Source organism: Grammomys surdaster, unplaced genomic scaffold, assembly GCF_004785775.1.
Source record: "Grammomys surdaster isolate TR1022 unplaced genomic scaffold, NIH_TR_1.0 125951, whole genome shotgun sequence".
Lineage (NCBI taxonomy): Eukaryota > Metazoa > Chordata > Mammalia > Rodentia > Muridae > Grammomys > Grammomys surdaster.
In genome coordinates this window covers 1,487,217-1,508,006 of record NW_021620772.1, presented here as the reverse complement: position 1 = coordinate 1,508,006, position 20,790 = coordinate 1,487,217, and the positions used below count along the sequence as shown (strand labels likewise).

Here is a 20,790-nt window from a genome sequence, read left to right as displayed (position 1 = left end):
ATGGGGATCTTTATGAAAAAAATGATAAGTGGTACATCCTATGAAGCCTGTGTATGCCTCACTCTGTGAAGATGGCATGAGATCTAAATGCAGGAAAGCAAAGACAAACAAGCATAAAAAAACCAAACAAATGAAAAAGCCAAGAGCCTTCTAACACTGATGGCTCATCACAAGTCCTTTCTCCCTTGATTCTCCAGAATTTTCCACATTTTATTTGAAAAATAATTTAATAGTAATAGAACATTTGTTCATTATGACATCTGCTGTGTAGTAACTATGAAATATTGCCATCACTGCCCCACTCTTCATGGCTGGTCTCTTCTTACCTGAGATCACATCACTGAGGTGTTCCTGCATGTTCCACTGTTTCCTCCCATGTTCATAGCCTGAGGTGGGAGTCTAATTATTAAACAGGCCATTTCTAGCTCCATTAAATTGACTGTCCAATTGCTTTTTTCTATTTTTTAAAAGAGGAATACAAATATAAAATAAACCTGTTATGTATTTAGTCTACAACCTCAGTGGCTTTCTGTGATGCTAATTCAATTAATCAAAAAACCTTGGTCAGAAATTTATTTTTAGTACTTTTTACCCTAGAAAAGTAAGTATACATTACAGCAAGTATCAGATTTTATGATTGTTACAAATCGGTGTCACGTTCATGTGATTTTACATAGAAGAAATCCTCAAGCAAAATTACAAGTTTTTCTTCTGAATTTTAGAAAGCCTTTCACTTTCTGACAATAACAGTAGCTTGTTCATTTATGTCTCACCTGTAATTCTTGTTGACAGTTCTTGCTGCATAACTTTATGATTTTGCAGCATGAATTGTTCCTACTATTGCTCTCGTAGCTCTTGCGTTGATGGTATGTTGGCTCACCCTGACTACATATCTTTACATTAAATGAATTCAAATTTGCTGACTGGTCTTCATTTACTTCTCTAGGATCAAGGAAGTTTAGGCATTGCTATCTGTGAGGAAGACACACTCAATGGAGTCATGATCAAGAGCCTAACTGAGCATGGGGGAGCAGCCAAGGTGACACTCGTAACTTCCTTGCTGCTGAGAAGTGCTGCAGGGGTGGGGGTGGGTGGATTACTCTGAAATGGTTACTCAAATCTTCCACATTTCACCTTAGGATGGAAGGCTCAAACCTGGAGATCACATCTTGGCTATAGATGATGAAGTTGTTGCTGGGTGTCCTGTTGAAAAGGTATATTTTACAATAAAGACTGAGGCACTGCCAACCAATCCTTTGGCCTAGCTCAAGTAAGGACATGGGAATTAAGACTGGGTAGATATGCAAAATAGATTCTTGTTTTCAAAAGGGGGTTGTCCTCAAGTCCCCCAAATTTTGTTTTCTATTTTCTAATCAAAGTGATCTTAGGATTTTATCTGATAAATTATTCAGTCTTCACTGTTACTTCTGATAAATGTTACTTCTGGTTTCTTTTGAGAAACCTGGAACCACTGAAGTTGTAGAGTACATGGGAATATTTTCTTATGAATGTTTACTCTTAGGTAGCTATGCATGTTGCTACTTACTAGATTTGAATGTGCAGCCATTACATGTCTGACATCTTTTCGTGTTGAACAGCTCTTGGAATTTATAGTGTCAATGATGTTATTGTATATAAGCGCCAGGGGAAAAGCTTTATTTTCCATGGGATATGATACTATCCCCATATCCCCTTCTAGGGATAATCAATTTCTACATTTGTCAGCAAGAAACTTAAAGCTATTTTATAATCTTTTTTTAAATTATAAATGAAAATTTATAATGACTGTATAGCTTGAATCCTTTAACCTATAAATCTAGTTTTACTTTGAGTTTGCCTTGACTTTACTGTTGTTGAGTTTACAGCTCTGCTTTTAACATGTGCTTATCAGTGTGTTCCTATCTGCTCAGAAAGGTTTGTGGAAGCTGCATCAGATCCCTTGTAGAATCAGAAAGCTGGCAAAATGCTTACTGTGTCATCTAGTGTTGCAGGGATTTGGAAAAATGGACAAGAGTGATTAGAAATGTAACAAGTTGAAAGCCACTGGCACATTTTACTAACATAAGAAGAATCTTGACAAAGCTAGTGTAGGAAAGAAGAAACTGACCATAGTTGTAATCTCATTGGACAGTTGAAGGGCTAGAGGAAGCATTTCTTTCTTGGCCTCTCTAGGAACCACAGGGAAATCATTTGTTTCTATTTTTTTTTTTTTCTTGATGACAGATGAGTTAGAGCCCAGAAACATTGGGTTTGGGAAGTTAGCTCAGTCAATAAATTACCTAAGAATCTGAAGCAGTGGAGCTAAATCCAAAGTTCCGTTCCTGACACCCATGTCATGGCAGCTTACATCTGCCTGCAACTCCAGCTCCAAGGATTCTGAACCCTCTTCTGCAGTCCACAGGCACCTACATACATGTGTCACACACATGAGAAATAAATAAATAAATATGTCTTCAAACTCAAAGAACCTGGGTTGGATAGTCAGATCCCATGTTGAAAAAAGGGAGGAGTGGGAGAAGAAATAAATAACTTGCTGGCAGGCTGGCAGGCCAGTTTTTATAGTTCTGGGATGAGGAAGCAGAAAGCAGAAATCCTTTGGGTTTCACTGGACATCCAGTGCAGCCTGATCAGTGAGTGTCAGTAAGAGATCCTATGGCCTGCACATACCCACATGTGTGTACCTATGCACACACAAACATATATACACATAACCGTGTACATTTGCATACACACAAATAGCAAAAGAGATTCTAGCCATTCTGGTAACTTTTATTTGTGTGTTTACTCATTTTCTTTCAATTTTGTTTTCCTTCATATCAATATCTGGCCAGTTCATCAGCCTTCTGAAGACGGCAAAGGCAACTGTAAAACTAACTGTTCGAGCTGAGAATCCAGGTTGTCAGGTTGTTTCTCCAGCAGCTGTTGCAGTGAGTGGAGAAAAGAAAGACAGCTCCCAGTCTCCTGCAGTCCCAGCTCCAGACCTGGAGCCCATCCCAAGTAAGGGCTGAGTCCTATACATACATATGGCAACCCCAATACAGCATTGTTTTGTTTTTGTTTTTTGTTTGTTTTGTTTTGTTTTGTTTTGGGGTTTTTTGGTTCTTTGTTTGTTTGTTGTTTTCAGAGCAGACTTGAGCACAGATCATTGCTTAAACTGCATTAAGTCAAAGTGTCTTTGGTTAAAAGAGGACACAACAGAGTGAAGTGTGGTCGTTGAGCAGTAAACCTGCACGCATAAGTTACCCAACTATTGTACCTTAGGAAGCCACTGCATCTGTCTGCCTTAGCCTCTTCCTCCCCAAACCAAGGAAGTGATCTTTGCTCCCAAATTTTTGCTAAGGGTTCATGCAATTATAAGCGTCCAAGTATGGAATCACCTGTGTCATTTTGTACCGTCTACTGTTGGAAGAGGAAAGAAGCCCTTAGCTTTAGTTTTGTGTTGTATGAAGTGGTACACAATGATCTGTTTCACAACTAGGATCAGTACTGCCTTTATTACAGAAAGATTACAATCAGATGGGTCAGTCAGGGGCAAGTCTGTCTTGTATCACTAAATGGTAGTTTCATATATGGATGAAAGTATTACTTGACTTACTTTTCAGAAAAAGAATACTCATGGATAAAAAAGTAAATAACTCCAAATTCTCTAAAGCATCAGTTAGAAATAGTTTAAACATTGTCTTTTCTATAGGAGGTGGGAAAGGAAAGAGATAGTCTTTCTGAAGGATTTCATTCATTTGATAATTTGTCAAGGAAAAATGGGGTGAAAGCATTTATAATACACCTATTCAAAAAAATCTTAACGTGAACTATGTTTCATTACTATAATCCTGTGTTTACAAGGGCTAAGATTCATTGAAGTAACCATTAAAACTTTAATGAACGCTTTCTTACTTAATGTTTGATCATAAATAGCATTGAGTATAAAATACGAAATTCTCAATGAAAACTTAGCATAAATGAAAATATCATGCACCTGCTTTTGCCATTTCTGGAGCAAGAGCATGGTCTGTTTCTGACTTCTTAGAAAGAGAACAGCTTGTCCACAGCACACTGACGAGTGGTGCTCTGAAATCTACTTTTTCCCGGGTCATAAAACATGTGTTGTGTGTGCACTCAGAATACAAGTTGTGGGATTGTTCTTTTTATTTTTTTTTACACTATATTCTTATCTCCCCAACTCAGAAAGGTATGTGGCAGGATTTGATGTCAGAAGTATAAAAATATCAAGTGAGGTTCAAGGAGAAAGATTAGAAATTAATAAAGTCAATACTTTGCCATGTATTTATAAATGTTCAGAATCAATGACATGAGAGGAGACTCTTGAGAAAACAAAGAAAAAGAAAATAAATCTGTCATACCATGGTGTAGCCTCATGACAAGAATTCATGATGAGCTTCGTTTCTCGGGAGTCTGTGCAGGCCAGCCTCTCTCTCACTGGAGTGAATGCCTCCTCCAAAGAGCATAGTTGGCTTTGGTGAAGTATAGACTACTGAATTCAAACTCGAGGCTCAACCCAACTCCACTTTGTTTCCCTTCATACTCTATCCTTTTTACCTTCAGCAACGTAAAAAGTACAAAATAACAAAAACTAAACAAGTAATTGCATGCCTAGCCTCTAGTTTAATGATGATGAATTAGTCATACCACTTCGATTATTTTAAACACAAAAGAGCTAAAATACTCAAGGCAGATTTGAAAGTATCTTTCCCCTAATCTTTTTCTCCATCCTCAAGGGCAATTTACATGTTGAATTTGGCATGTGTGTTTTCTAAACATTTTTTTTTGTGGCTTATTCATTCTGAACTCATTCCTAGGTACAAGCAGGTCCTCCACACCAGCAGTCTTTGCTTCTGACCCTGCCACCTGCCCCATCATCCCTGGCTGTGAAACAACGATTGAAATTTCCAAAGGCCAGACAGGCCTGGGACTGAGTATTGTTGGAGGGTCAGACACTCTGCTGGTAAGTATTTTACTCAGAGAAGCTCCACCACAGGAGCCCTCCAATGTTGCAAGACACCATGAGGAGGAGATTTTTGTCATTTTTAGTAAATCTGATATGAGGGGTGAGAAAAAATATATCATTGGTAACAAAAACTTGGGATTATGACTCTGACTAAGCCAAGACAGACTTAAATAGACTCCGTTACACATAAGATATCAGAGTGTGTATCACTTCACTGGCCCTTGCCTTTACTTAATTTCATTTCTGTTTATACCCAGGTTATCTTAGCCCCATATTGAGAAGAGTAGGAAGTACTCTTTACAATTTTTTATGTGTCAATTGACACAAAAATGTGTCAATACAAATTTTTTATGTGTCAAAATACTTAAAGATCCTTTTCATTTGTTGATAAGAAGGTGGCTATATCTCTGATATATTCATGAGTACTTTATACATCTTATGAGTTTTATGTTCGGGTTTCTTTATCCCTAGAAAAAAGTATATGCTTCTTTGAGCCTTTTAAAGAATACGTATTCGTAGGTGTTTTCTTACATTGTGGTGCATGGCCCAGCAAGTGCATGTCCTTTCAGCTGTCTATCAGAGTGCAGTGTCTTTTGTTCTTTCTTCTCAGTATTCTTAGGGAGAATGGATAACACTGCTGTATGTTATGTTTGGACTCTAGGGTGCTATTATTATCCATGAAGTTTATGAAGAGGGAGCAGCATGTAAAGATGGAAGACTGTGGGCTGGAGACCAGATTTTAGAGGTATAAATGCATCTTTTTAACCTAGTGGGAAAAACAAAGGCATGGGTGATGAGCTTTTCATCCTTCGTTCTCTTCTTCCTTCCTCTCTCCTCCCTCCCTTCACTCATCTCACCTAGCTCCTAACCATAGCAACCTGTTTCTGCACAGGTTAATGGGATTGACTTGAGAAAGGCTACTCATGATGAAGCAATCAATGTCCTGAGACAGACTCCACAGAGAGTACGGCTGACACTCTACCGAGATGAGGCCCCATACAAAGAGGAGGATGTATGTGATACCTTCACCATTGAGCTGCAGAAGAGGCCAGGCAAAGGCCTTGGGTTGAGTATTGTTGGCAAAAGGTATGTTGGAGAGAACCAACTCAGGGTGCTTTTGAAACTAAATGTCCCCTTAGTTGAATATAGCAATAATTTATGTTCTGCCATTTTAGACAGCATGAGTCAGTATATTACAGGGTTGTATAGTCTTCAGCAAGAAGTCAGTTGGTATGAAGTATCTGCTGTGTTACATCTTGAGGATAAGTTAAATAATAAATAATTCTTTACCTAGAAAAAGTCATCTTTAAAGGCTGTAGACATGGCTCAGTGCTTTAGAGCATTTGCTGCTCTTCCATAGGACCTGGGTTCATCTTCCAGCACCCTTACTGGGTGGCTTTCAGCTGTCTGTGACTATAACTCCAGGGGCTCACCCTCCTCACACCTACTCACACACAAGTGGCATTCACATGCATGCAAAAATAACAACACATAGTTAAAAATTCAAATCTTTTTTAAAAATTCATCCTCTGATGAATGAAACTTTTAATTCTTATAGCAAATGATTTTATTGAGAGTGATTGAGGCACATGGGGAGCTAGAGAAGAGAAGGGATCAACTGTTTTCTCTATTTAAGAAAGTGGACTGCTGAGAGGGTTCAAGATATATCTAATCTAAGACTTAAAGTGGTCAGTGATAGTTGTTCTGTTACAGACGAGGGAGGGTAGATAGTCTAGGGACAAGGGTTGTCCTATAAGGCATATGTCACCAGCAGAGGACTGAAAGCACAAAGGAGGGCTTGGGGACAGATGAGTATTATTGAAATACATATGTAATATCTAAAAATATATTGGTTTGTAATTTATATTGACTAATGTTTATAGAAGTCGTACTGAACTTCACTGAGTAGTGAGTTCCATAGACACTTTTTCCTGTGTGTTATAAGACAGTCAGGATCAGAATCTATCAAACAGTTAAGCAAATGAGTCAGAACTCAGAAGCAGGGTGTGTGTAATCTGCAGTGGCCCTGAGTTACCTCAGGTTTCTTTACTCCTCACAAATCACAGTCTCAAAGAAGTCTTGCACAGAGGCCCCATCTATGATGCATGATAGCCTGTTCCACAGCCATACTTATATTTTGACATTAAAAGAATTTATTTACCAGTTTATTTTTGCAGGAAAAATTGAAGACAACTTTATCGTTAATACACAGAGAAAGTGTGTGATGCTACTAGAATCTCAGTGGAAATATGTCTGGGGAAATAGGCTGTTTTGGAATATAGCACTGTAGTCTTATTCTTGCAAAATCACTTCCATTACAAGGTTGCTGTGGCCTGCAGCGTCACTAGAGCACTAAATAAACTTTAAGTCCTAACCATTGTCCCTGAGAACATCCAAAGAGACCATCTAATCCTAACATGCTATTTAGAAAGGAGAAAATCTATGGTTAGGAGTCATTTTGTAATTACATGTATTGTTTGAAGTCCTCTTGTGCAATTCAGATTTTACTGTACAATACTATTTATATTTACCTTAATGAAAAATCCCAGGGGTTTGTTTACAGTTGTGTGAAACAATGAGAGTAAGACTAATGTTTTGTTTGTTTTGGATAAATCTATTGTATGTAAAAGTTAACTATAATGACCTAAAACACGTTGTAGTAATGGTGGTTAAATTGTAAGTAACAGTTTCAGTCTCTGGTATATATCTATCATTTATATTCAGTAATGTTAATGATAATCTCAGCATGATCACATGACTACAGGAAAGTGTCCATAGAAAACTTCAATGTGGTGTGGGAAAGCCGTATATTTAGTCCCCAGCCACTGACACTTGGGCGTTTGGTGATTTTTTTCTTTTTTTTTTTTTTTATTGTTACCATCTTCTAGGTGTGTAACCCATAAAATAAGAATTGTGGTACCCACTTATTCAGAGTACATGACAGATGAGGACTAGATATGCCTGTGAGAGATACTTTCTATCTATGAAACATTCCTTTAAAATAAATTTCACCGTTATTCTCATTCTGTTAAAGCTGCCCCAGTATTGCACAAAACTGTAAAGCCTCTTAAAAAATAGACACTATTTTCACTTAGAATAGTTAACTTTTGATTAAATAAGCATTGCATTGCAACTGAGTATGAAGCTTAATGCTGAAACCCACTGTTGCTTGCAGAAATGACACTGGAGTATTTGTATCAGACATTGTCAAAGGAGGCATTGCAGATGCTGATGGGAGACTCATGCAAGGGGACCAGATTTTAATGGTGAATGGAGAAGATGTCCGTAATGCCACCCAGGAGGCAGTTGCTGCCCTGCTTAAGGTAGAAATCAAGTAGCATAATTTTGTATAGTAATTATCTGTGTTAGTAATCGTCTCAGATAAAACAGAAGTGTGATGCCATATCTGAACAATAAATTTATGGACATTTATTATATTGTTATAAATTTGCTTAATAACGTTGTTAGTAGTATTCATGACATGAGTACCTGAAATGACAGCAAATCTTTAAAGTGCATATTCAGAACACAAAAGTGCTAACATATGTTCTTTCAGGTTTCTTTTTGGACTTATTCTTATAACTCTGTCATTTGACACATTAGGAGCCCCCAGGCTCCCCACATCATCACAGGAGGCAGTGTTTTCTGACATGTCCTTTGCAGCTGCTTCATGAAGCCCCCCTTTCTAGGCACAGCACAATTGGTATTTTGTCTTGTGATCCTAAGTGGCAGAAATTCCCTCCACTTCACATAGAGGAGTGAGTAGCCCAGTTCCCATCTGACTCAACAACTATTCCATTTTAAAGTTAGAGAAAACTATTCTCTGGTGGGTCATCCTCAGTACCAAAGGGAGCTTAGTCCAGACTCACCCATCACACCAACACTAGGAATTACTCTGGCAGTTTTAAGGCTACTGCCTGGCATGGCTTACACTAGGTTTTTAGCATCTCTAGTGCTGTGACACTTTAATACAGTCTCTCATGTTGGGGTGATCCCACAGCCAGAAAATTATTTTTGTTGCTACTTCATAACTTTAATTTTTCTACTGTTATGAGTCTGCTATGTACAATGGATATCTGCTACACAGAATATTTGATGTGTGTGACTCCTGTGAAAGAGTCATTTGACTCCAAAGAGGTTGCAACCCCCATATTGAGAACCAGACTTAGTTCTTTAGTGCATTTTACACCATGAAGTAGGTTTCCTCAGAAGAAAGCTCATCCTGAAAAACTATGCTTTTTGGGAAGTAGATTCATCTCCCTCTGAAAATAATCTGTGATCTACAGAATATTCATCAGAACACCACTTGTGGGAGGTAGAGTTTCCCTGTTAGGAAATGATCTGGCTTCTAGAGAAGACTGTGTTATCAGTAAGGTATTACTTACTGCATTGTCTGTTGCCTGATGCATTTTTTTGCCTGAAGGTTAATTCCACATGGACTTGAAAACACCATCATTGCTCATTTTCCACATCTGGGTTTGAGTGAACACAAGACCTCCACAGCTGGTAGGCCTTCTGGGCCTTGCTGCCAGTAGGCATCTCTCAGACTGGACTCCCAGAGACCTTTTCCAGGTGGAACTTCACCTTAACCTCTGTGGTTTGGATAAGATCTGGCACTATCATTAATTAATAGCTATCATTAGTTATTAATGGAACACACATTAAGCCTGTCATCTATTAAAGTCATCATAACAAAGTGACCAGAATTTTTTTTTGAAGAGACATGGGATTGATGTTTGAAACGGAGTCTTGCTGTGTAGCCCAGGCTCTCCTACAACTCACTATGTAGCCTAAGCAGGCCTGAAACAATGACCTTCCTGCCTAACCTCGTGAGTGCTAGGAAGCCATGTTCAGCCCATAACCAGAATTCCTTAAGAAAGAGCAACTTCCTTTTGTAAATAAACTGGGAACAATCATTAGCAGTGTAAGACTGAGGTATCTTACAGAAAGAGAGAAGCAAGTCTCATTGTGATAACATAAATGATTTGAAAGTCAGCTCAGTCAGCCAGTTTAAAAATCAAGTCAGGCCGTATATAATAAGAGCCATAAACATGTATATGTTGTGTGTTTGGCTAGCTCCAGATTGTTGCTGTTTTGTCTAATTTTTTTTTATTTTGAAAGAGATGGTCTTTAATATACAAATAATTTTGTACATAAATTTTATTGAAGGGGTTTTGCAATAATAGGAAAGCTGTCTCTAAAAGTGCAAGATCTCAGACACCTCTCTTCATCACCTCCATTATTAGACTACACTGCATTCTTACCTAGAGTCAGCTCCTAAATGACTGCATGGGAATTGCAATTGTAGCGTTACAACTGTAGTATTTATCTAAGTATTATGTAGTGGGTCTGCTCAGCCACCATGCATCAAGGAAATGGGACTGAATTACTTGAATACCTTTTCTACTAAGGAAATGTAAGTTGTGTAGCTAGTGGTTTTATAGCTTTTGTTTGCATTGTAAACCCTGAGTATACCTGGCTCATTTGCCCTTCTTAAGTTACGCTGTTTCTTGAGAAATTACTTAATTCACAATTTCTGTTTGTCTTGTTAGGATTGATCTCCATGTAAATTGTGGAACACTGAAATGGACACTTATGACTGCTATATTGCTATTATCCTTATATGTTTAAATATTTAAAAACCATTGTTCACAAAAGATTGGGATTGTCCTGTCTATAAAAATCACAAAAGGAATGGATATTCCTTTAATTTTAGGCCATGTTTTTCTAAAAATGATTATAGAATTTCATTTTAACATTTTCATAACCCGTCTCCTTCAGTGTTCCCTAGGCACAGTAACCCTGGAGGTTGGAAGAATCAAAGCTGCTCCATTCCACTCAGAGAGGAGGCCTTCTCAAAGCAGCCAGGTGAGTAGCTGTGGAGTTTAAGAAGAAAACCAGTCCACCTTTGAGAGAGAGCTCAGAGTCGTCCCCAGAGAGTCTGCCTAGGGTCACAGATATAGGTCCAGCCCTCTAGCAATGTGAACCAAATGTACAGTTTGACAAGGAAGAAGAAGAGAAACATGGCAGGTAGGACCACTGTACCCTGAGGGCTCTTGACAATTTGGAGGCACTTTGTTTCCAGCATTCTTCTTCCTCAGTCTCAGAAGTTAGCCACCTGATCAGTGTAGACTAGTCCAGTCAAGGTGATGTACTCTTAAGATACTATCAAACAGTCATCAATCAATATTCAACTAGAAAAATCCAGTTAGGTGATTGAAAACCATTTCTATCTAGAAATATTAATGGGCTAAGGAGATAGTACATTCAAAGTTTGGATGAGGGCTTAAGTGAAACTCATGTGAAAAAGCCAATTTTTATGGTGCTTTCAGTCCCAGTTCTGGGTTGGTAAAGCAGCTTGGTGCTTGCTGACCACATTGCTTAACCACATTGGCAAGTCCTAGGTCCCAGTGAGAAACCATGGTTCAGAAAGCAAGATGGGTACATCCTGAGAAAGGTATCTAAGGTAGACCTATGGCTTCCACATTCTTGTGTGTTTATATGCACATGTAGGCCTCCTACACATACATACATGAAAATGCACACACACACAAATACAACAAATGCATGGTTCTTGGTAAACTTTTCTTCTCAGTACTATCTTCTGATGACAGAAACTCATTTTCATGAGTCTTTTCATAAAGACCATTTACTGACTTCCTTAATTACTGCCATTGGGTTCTACTCACTGGCCCTCATTATATAGTTTTAAGCCCTAGGTATTGTGTAGTAGTTTAAATTCAAAGAGAGTTAAGTCTTGAAAGAGATTAGGAAAGACTACTAAAACTTTACATAGGTTGAAATCAACTTCAACTATCCTTCAGTCTTCAGATTATCTTCAATTATTGGTCATTATTTTTTAAGACAAATAAACAAAAGAAACAAGTAAGTATGCTTAAGTTGCCTTTAAAATTACCAGATGCCACTGTTGTTTAGCAGTGTTGTTTAACCATGTTTCCCTTTAGATGAGATAAACACATGGAACTGTGGAATAGTTTGTACTTAGGGGAGTTATGAATTCCCATGCTGCCTGTGTAATAATCATATATTTTAGGTGAGCGAGAGCAACTTGTCATCCTTCACTCTCCCACTTTCTGGAATAAATACATCAGAATCACTGGAAAGTGATGTGAAGAAGAATGCATGTAAGATTGCCTATTTTATTTTATTTTATTTTATTTTATTTTATTTTATTTTATTTTATTTTATTTTATTTTACCACTCAGCCACTTTCCTCCCTCAGGCCATCCCATACCCTAATGTAGATAGAAAACATGCACTGGCCAAAGTCCAGACCAAATGGAGGCATACCCTGTGCCAGTTTTCCCCACTAACATTTGCCTTCCAAGTTATAGATGAATCTGTAATTTTTTCTTACCAAGAAGATAAGTTATTTGATTTTGTTCCTTTTCTCTGTTGAATGTAACTCAAGTAAATCAGAAAATACCACTAAGCAAAGCCTTCTTTTTTTCCATGAAGATTACAAAAATTTTGAGAAAATCAATACAATCCTCCTGTGTTTTAATTACATGCAATCATGGCGTGGAGGATTTCTGGCTTTGTGCGTTGGTTGAGAGTTTTTCAAATTGAAGAAACTCGCCATATGGCAGTCTCTATTTGCAATTTGACTAATATTCTAGAAATTTAGACACTTAGTGCATAGATTTTTTTTAACTCATCCATAACTATTTCTTTGAGCTGTGTGAGCAGCTTTATATCCAAAGCATATTCTGTTCTTAATTCAGTTGAAGTGGATTGTACAGTTATATAATCAGAACTGAACCCAGAGGGAAGAATGGTATGGCGAGCACATTTTTCTACTTAAGGAATAGAGTTCTGGGTGAGCTGGATTTAATTATGTGCACTGCTGATAACCAAGTGTACCCTTTCGCAAGAGGATATCCATGCAGTGCCATCCAGCTTCATACATTGGATATAGTGGGAATAAGCATAAACACGGTGTAACAACCACATTCTATCTGCTTTTGCCTTTACAGTAGCATCTGAAATTCAGGGATTAAGAACAGTCGAAATAAAAAAGGTAATTTGCTATCTTGCAAGGCATTTTTGATTGTATCTTGTTAAAAATTTTATAGTCCCCACATCTGAAAAATATATGTGTACATTGTGAGCAATGGAAATGATACAGCTCAATCATTGCCAAATTTCTTAGCCATAATAAAATTACTTATATTTTCATATACTTTAATGGGTAAATTATAAGTAATTTATTCATTATTTATATTTTATACTGTCAAAATAGTATTATTCTGCCCCTACACAGAATAATCCTCTGCCTCTCATTTCTTATACTGATGAATAAGCGTTTCTTTAGGACATCTGGCCTGATAGGCATGTCCAAGAGACCACAAGGGCATGGTTTGCTGAAACCTATGATATAATCTTCTCAACACTGGATGCCATCAATATATGCTTCATGTACACTGCAGGCCTCCATGAGACCCAGCTAGAGCTTTGAGGAGTCAGTGCATTGCCCCAGGCCTTGCACTAGAAATTGTAAGGTCCCAAGTGTGAATATTGGCCTCCCTGTTTTTGCACATTGTGGTCCTCTCGCTTCCTGAGTTTGCTGGCCTTTTATCAATCTCAACATGATTTAGTATGTGTCAATTGCTTTACTTTCCAAACAGATGCTTTTTTTTCCCTCCTAAACTTCTTGTGTCAAATGAAATATTTTCTACCCTCATAACTAGAAGATCCTAATTTCCAGTATAATATTGTATGTCAAAGAACAAACAAAAGATCAGTTTAAAATACTACTTTGACCAAAATATGTGTGTTCCATGGCAGGGTCCTGCTGACTCCCTGGGACTCAGCATTGCTGGAGGAGTGGGCAGCCCTCTTGGCGATGTCCCTATATTTATTGCAATGATGCATCCAAATGGTGTTGCAGCTCAAACTCAAAAACTAAGAGTAAGTTTTTCTACTAACCATAGTAACCCTAACAAATCTAGCAGGCATTTCTACCTGTCAACCTAACCATCTTCAGCCAGAACGTTCTCAGGGTTTACATCTACCTTTGAATAGCAAGTGAAGCTCTGGGTGAGCTTACTGTGAGAGATCAAGAATAGCAAAAGGGAATATGATGTGGTCAGATGTAAGACTGTAAGGAAATTACAACTTTGGAACACATTACAAGGAAAACAAAGTATGTTTAGAGCATGGTGCAGAAGGAAACTTCTTTCATAGGTATCATTGGTTTAACGTTGACTTGGCCATTCCAAATTGGAAAATGTTGTTTACTTACTTTATTATAAATTTTATCAAAGCTTAATGAAAATATTACTTCAAATGCTGTAAAGCTTACAGATTTGCTTCAAGGTTGAGGGTTGGCCCAAGGTTGAACCATATTGTCAACCATGCACCCTCCATTGCAGCAGCTCGGTCTCTCGGAAGGAAAACCTTTTATGCCCAAGCTGCAAGCAAGGTCTCCAAAAAAAAACTATATCTTAGATAAATAACTTCAAGTTTGGGAATGATTCAGCATTTCTGAATTTATAATGGACCCTGAGAAACTGATCATACCATAGTGCCCTAGGTTCCATTACGTTCCTATGAGACAGCAGCGAACACTAAACGGGGCCCTCGGCTCTATCCTGGAAAGAGCCAAGTAAGCATGATGTCTTCCAACCAAATTTGATGAACTGGACACTGGGCCAGCCCGCCTCTGCGGCCCTTAGTTTGCCAACCTCTGACTTATGGTCTCATCTAACATGGTGATAATGTCCAGAGAAAATCTGGCTTCCAAATGACACTGATACTTTATGGTTTTAATAAGTGATATCTTTCCCAGGAGAAAGAAGGACCAGAGAGTAGGGAAGAGTGAGATTTTTCTCATCATTCTTCCTCCCCCAGAACTATCAACTCTATCACACCCTCTCTCTTTTGTAGTTGTGTCTTAGATTTTGAGTTAGTAGCCTCCTGCTATATTTCAGAAGCTGGTGGCAGCTTAGGTGTGCTGTGAGTGGTTGAGAAGAAAGACCATGTTGGCCTGTCAGTCCTCCTCTGCATGCTGACTACTTGTCTTGCAGGTTGGAGATAGGATTGTCACCATCGGTGGCACATCAACTGATGGGATGACTCACACGCAGGCGGTTAACTTGATGAAAAATGCCTCAGGCTCCATTGAAGTACAGGTAAGGCATCACCCCAAGCACTGGTCACAACGTAGGTAGCCCGAGGACACAGGAGCTCTGGTGCTAGATAAAATCCATTCGGTCTTCTGCTACTGGTTTACTTAAAATATTCCTTGAATGATAGTGATTAAATTGAGAGCTCCAGGAAAGCATTATGTAACCCATTCTGTATCATTTCATCCTGGTGCCTTCACTATTTCATATTTTCTTATCTAAAAGGAAAAATAGAGCACCTCAGCAGCCAGTGATTGCTAGAATCCTATGTGCTCTGTGAGTAGCTTTTCTTATAAAATTCCTAAAAAATAATTGCAAATGTAGTCATAATTTGAAAACAAAGAAAATTGGAGAATTTAGGGTATTTTTACTATCTGGACATTTGAAAGGTGTCTGGGCATTGTGAAGATTCTTTTCAATAATGTTTTAATCATTTCTATGTTTAAGTAGTCAGTAAGAACACTCATTTTAATCTATGTTCAGTTTTTTTGGAGCGACCTTTTGATCTCTCAGGCTAGGTGCACATGCATTTTCTCGTTCACTGTGCCCACACACAGGTGGTGGCTGGAGGAGATGTGAGTGTGGTCACGGGTCATCAGCAAGAGCTTGCCAATCCTTGTCTTGCTTTCACTGGGCTGACATCAAGCAGTATATTTCCGGATGATTTAGGGTGAGCATATCGGGGTATGTCATTTATTCCTTTCAAACCAAATCATTGAGACAGTTGCAGTCTCTGTCCCATGTTCCTGGCACTCACACCCAGGTAAAAGAAAGGGAGAGGGCATATGAAGTCGAAAGTGCCAGTGCTTCTAGTCAGCTAGTCAGATGGGTGGATTACAAACCACTGCCTGGTCAGAGATAACTAGATTATAAATCATTACCTAGTCAGAAATGGGTAGATTATAGAGAGTTGCCTACTCAGAGATGACTTGATATGAAGTTATCTAGTCAAGAGATGGGGAGGTTCACCCTACTACACTTCCTGAGTTTTCAGTTTTGATATTTTTGACAGAATATCTTGTTCTTGTTCACTGAATTTGATTGAAAATACTAATGTATTAGAAAACAACACTAAATAAAAAAGTATTAGAAAAGAGAGGCACGTTTAAATTTTCAAGTTATTTGATGCTACCCTTATCTTGTCCACAGTTGACTTTCCGGTCTGAAGTTGAGACTATCGTTTATGACCCTATATTGTCATCTTCTGAACTTTCATCCCCTCTCAATAAACTGGAAAAAGAATGAGAATTTCTGTGCCATGAGAACATGCAATAAATGGCATCTTTCTTATTTATAACATACAGAATATGCTAGCTGTAGTTTGAGTCAGGTAAAGCACAAAACACAGAGCCAAGGGTGTGTGTGTGTGTGTGTGCATGTGTGTGTGTGTGTGTGTGTGTGTTTACCAGAGTGTGTATATGCTTGCACATGTTCAATCAGAAAACCTTTTTCCTCCTTTCTTTTTCTGTAGACCTCCACAGTCTAAGACCATAACACTAGACCGAGGACCAGATGGCTTAGGCTTCAGCATTGTAGGCGGCTATGGCAGCCCTCATGGAGACTTACCAATTTATGTTAAAACAGTGTTTGCAAAGGTAAGCTTGGAATTCTTAACCATTCTGTTCCTTACTAAACATTAATTAACACTGGCCAGCAGCTGGCTTATTAGTTTATGGCCTGAGGTGATACCAAATGGTTAACATTGATATTTTCTTTTGAAATCCCTGCAGGAGCAGGTCATTAAAGATTTTTGTCCTGCTTGAGGTTTAGTTATGTTTAGAGAAAAATAGTTCAAATTGAAACTCCATGGAAAGTCTCAGCAATATACATGGAATAATCAGTGAAGCCTGTCCTTTCCATTTACTAGCAAGTCACACATGATTATCTTTTGAAAATGGACTTTCATAATATATTTCCTCTGTGTTCTTTTATAGTTGCAAAATCTAAAGTAGATACAGAAAAATACACAAAATTAATCTCACTTTACGACTAGGGTGTTTATACATTTAATTTCATTGAAGAGAGAAAAACTGTTTTCAATCTGAGGAGTGGTGAGCAGACCTGCTGTCTGTAATAAAGCATTATTTGCAATCAAGGGATTCAATTACTTTCGAAAAGAAAGCTCTGTGTACAGTTATAGTCATCTATACTAAACTATCTTAAGAATGTTTAGAATAAGAATAAAGAGACTGTAATTTTGATGAAGTCATTGAAATAATAGAAATGCATATAATGGTTGATAATGTGTTATTAAGACCTATTTTCAAAGGCTACAAAAATGAACAATGATTCCCGCAGAAGAAAACTTAAGAATCTCACATTTTACAGTGTAAAAGAACAGAATGAACATCAGGCCCGTAAAGACTTCACTCAGGCTCTTTAAATGCTATGATTTTTTTATTTTATGGATGTTTCTATTATTTTAGAAAAATACTACTATTTTCAACTAATTTAAAGTGCTGTTTTGTGGCAAACTAGCTGTAGGCTTAATTTGTGAGATTTTTTTTAAAGTTATTGGTATAACTAAAAATACAGACAGCATTTGCCAATGAATAGAAGCGCTGTGCAGTCCTTTTCCTCGGCCTAGGAACAATTTATTTAAGGCATGCTAGTTAGAACATATTTTAAGAATTTCATCATTATACACTCCTCATTAACTTTTCCATATTTTAATCTTATATTTAATTGCATAATTATCATCTATATGCGTGCCGTAGATGGAGTTCTTTTTTAAATAGTGATGTCTGTGTTTAATCATAATTATTTAGGGCCTATAGGAATAGGAAGACTCTCTTTTCCCTTGCAGTAAAAACCAAGACAGCTTGAGCAGTCTTTTTGCAAAGCTTTGACGAATTACACTTAACAGTGGTTGGGGGCTTGTGTCTGAGGTGTGTGCTGGGGTGTGGATGCAGGACAAGCACTACATGAGTGGTCTCCCCAGACCAGCAATGGCTTCTAAATCCTCACTTAGCCTTACACTGAATCAGCCTCTATGTGGCCTTTCTGTCTCAGCAAACCTGTGGACTCTAAAGTCTCTCTAGCTTTGTTTGATGAGGCTGCTTTTACTCTTCCCTGATCTTTTGTCTTTCTGTAGGCCCTCTCTACAGTCTAGAAAAGCCTAAGTTTCTGTGAAGTCATTCCTGCTAGGAAGATGCCCAAATAGTCTTTATTAATATTAGTTGCCACCAACTGCTGTGCCAAATAGCCAAAAAAAAAAAAAAAATCCAGCTTATTCTGTTGACTGCTAACTCCACTACCAGATTGGAACCTCGGCGTTAAAACCATTTTGGAAAAAGGGCCTCTTTTGTGTGTGTTCATCATGTCTAATGGTATATGCACCAGGAGCAATGTGTGTATACATGCAGAGCAATTTGCATTCTTGTTCAGCTCTTTGTCTTTGTGTGAGGTGAAGTTCTTTCACAAGTAAATAGCCTACTGTATAATTCCAGGGAGCAGCAGCAGAAGATGGACGTCTAAAAAGGGGAGATCAGATCGTTGCTGTCAATGGGCAAAGTCTAGAAGGAGTGACCCATGAAGAAGCTGTTGCCATCCTTAAGCAGACAAAGGGCACTGTCACCCTCATGGTTCTCTCTTGAAGTGGCTGCCAGGGCAGAAGCAGCTCAGCCACTTGCTCACCTCCTACTGCAGCAGAGTGGAACTGTTCATATGCTGTGTTGATCGGGGAAAGCTACCGGGGGCAGAGAAACATACAGTGATTTGTTACTAACAACCAAACGTCATTTTTCCTTTACCTTTGTATTTCATGATTCTATACTCAAAACGAAGGATATTTGCAGAGATAAACCACAGTTTTATCTTGAATATATCTAACAATATATAGTCACGTGGACAAAAATACTGTGTGTTCATCTTGTTAGTATAGAAACAAAATAATTCAAAGTTAGCTAAGTGAAATGGCCTCAGAAAATTAAGATAAATGGTGGAAATTTAGAAAAAAGAAGGCAGCCTTGAGTTTTATAGAACTTCTCCAATCCAGCAGTCCAAAAAAAAAAAAGAAAGAAAGAAAGAAAAAAGAAAGAAAGGAAGGAAGGGAGAGACAAGAAAAGGTGTTTGAAATACTCTTGAATAGTCTACTATTTTAAAATTGTGAGCGTTGTGACATATTGGTTCTCCTTACCTCTAATGCATATTTTCCTGCTAAAATTGTTTAGCAGTCTTTGTAAGCTTTAAAAAGTAATTGTGTTTAATGCATATCTCAGTGTTCGTTTTCAGTTTTGACCTGCTATGTTTTCATGTTGTTATAAAATACTGATGCTACCCTGTGTGGGCTGCAGTTCCAGGAAACATCTATGTAGCCATGGAAGACAGAGAAGGAGCCCACAACCTTCTAATGCTGATGTAGCAGACTGATACAATGTTGAAAACACGTTCCTGTACCATGCTATTGTTTTACCATTAGTATTAATCTTAATGACATAGAAGAAGACAATGTGTTAGTAATTATTTTGGTTGTATGCCATTAGTAAATTGACAGAAAAATTAAGGGGGTTAATATAACTTCATTTCACTGCTGTATATTAACATCTTACAATACAATAGTTTAAGACTAAGGGAAACAGATGGAGCTGTTTACTGAGACAACTGGTGAGGAATTATGTGTTCAACCCCATTTTAGAGTGTGAAACTCCTACATTAGAATAGATAAAGTCACTTTAAATATTATCTATATTTGTAACAGAAGTCGTATACATATATTTTATTATAGCATTCTTGTGTAAATGCAGAATTAAAGTGAATAAATAAGTTTCTGTGGTGCACAACAAACGAGCAGATGCTGTCTTTGTTTTTTTATACTGGGAAAAAGTGTTATAATTCAAGACTTACTGTTTTAAATCATTGAGTCTCATTGTAGATGCAATTAGAGCTTTGGACAACATCCTTGTGGAAACCTCAGTGTTTTTCCCTCCGAAGTGTTCCAGATGTTCCTTATGAGCTGAGAAAGGTGACATAGGAAAAGAAGTGTTGCGCTTCCAATTTGGTTTTTCATGGATGCTACAGGGCAGTAATAATATTATAAGGTCTCTAAAAAGCGGAAACGTGTCAGATGGAAATTACCTTACTGAATATGGCTTGTCTGGATGGAGAGCAGAACTAGAAAGCTTTGTCTGCAGATTCGGTCTTAAATTAGCTAACGAGAGTGCATTGTCTCTCACTGTGTTTTTTGTTTTTTTTTTGTAAAATGATAGCTCATTTTATTGAAAAACTTTGAGTTCATTTTTAATATATATGTAACCATCCTGTGAGTTTAGTTGTCCATGCAAAACTCAGAACAAGTTAACCAACATACAGGTTGCAACAAGTCTTCATCCAGTCCTTGTCAGTTGAAATAGTTGGTTAACAAAATTCATCTCAGTATGCTGGTAACCTACTGGCTTTTGGATATCTCTTAATGACCCTTTCTTAGGAAGGTATGCCTGAATCCTTCCGTATTATACTATAGATCCTGAACTTATCTGCTTCTGCAAATGAGAAGTTAAAAGGATTTTAATAGGGAATACTACCTTCAATACTGGGGAAAAGTCAAGCAATCAAACTGTTGTTTGAGACAATATATCAAAGTAACATTCCCTCCCTGCCCCACCTCCCACACAAAACAGACAAGCACATGTCTTCCCTTAAATAGTATTGTCCTATGAGTCCATATCCACCTGAGAC

The 20,790-nt window shown here is 37.9% G+C and overlaps 1 protein-coding gene across 5 annotated transcripts in view; it reads left to right on the top strand.

Moving 5' to 3' along the window:
- Mpdz (multiple PDZ domain crumbs cell polarity complex component) overlaps positions 1-19,903 on the top strand; it is a 148,243-nt gene extending 128,340 nt beyond the window's left edge. For 4 of the 5 annotated variants that reach the window (XM_028753624.1, XM_028753627.1, XM_028753625.1 and 1 more), the window contains 15 exons: positions 947-1,039; positions 1,140-1,214; positions 2,832-2,997; positions 4,818-4,963; positions 5,628-5,711; positions 5,859-6,052; positions 8,142-8,289; positions 10,748-10,834; positions 12,021-12,111; positions 12,964-13,007; positions 13,775-13,897; positions 15,016-15,120; positions 15,672-15,784; positions 16,586-16,709; positions 18,564-19,903. In XM_028753624.1, coding sequence (XP_028609457.1) covers positions 947-1,039; positions 1,140-1,214; positions 2,832-2,997; positions 4,818-4,963; positions 5,628-5,711; positions 5,859-6,052; positions 8,142-8,289; positions 10,748-10,834; positions 12,021-12,111; positions 12,964-13,007; positions 13,775-13,897; positions 15,016-15,120; positions 15,672-15,784; positions 16,586-16,709; positions 18,564-18,710 — 1,740 coding nt within the window. In that variant the 3' untranslated portion in view covers positions 18,711-19,903. The remainder of the gene's footprint in view (positions 1-946; positions 1,040-1,139; positions 1,215-2,831; positions 2,998-4,817; positions 4,964-5,627; positions 5,712-5,858; positions 6,053-8,141; positions 8,290-10,747; positions 10,835-12,020; positions 12,112-12,963; positions 13,008-13,774; positions 13,898-15,015; positions 15,121-15,671; positions 15,785-16,585; positions 16,710-18,563) is intronic. The other variant, XM_028753623.1, reaches the window with a different exon arrangement.
- The last annotated feature ends 887 nt before the right edge of the window (positions 19,904-20,790 follow it).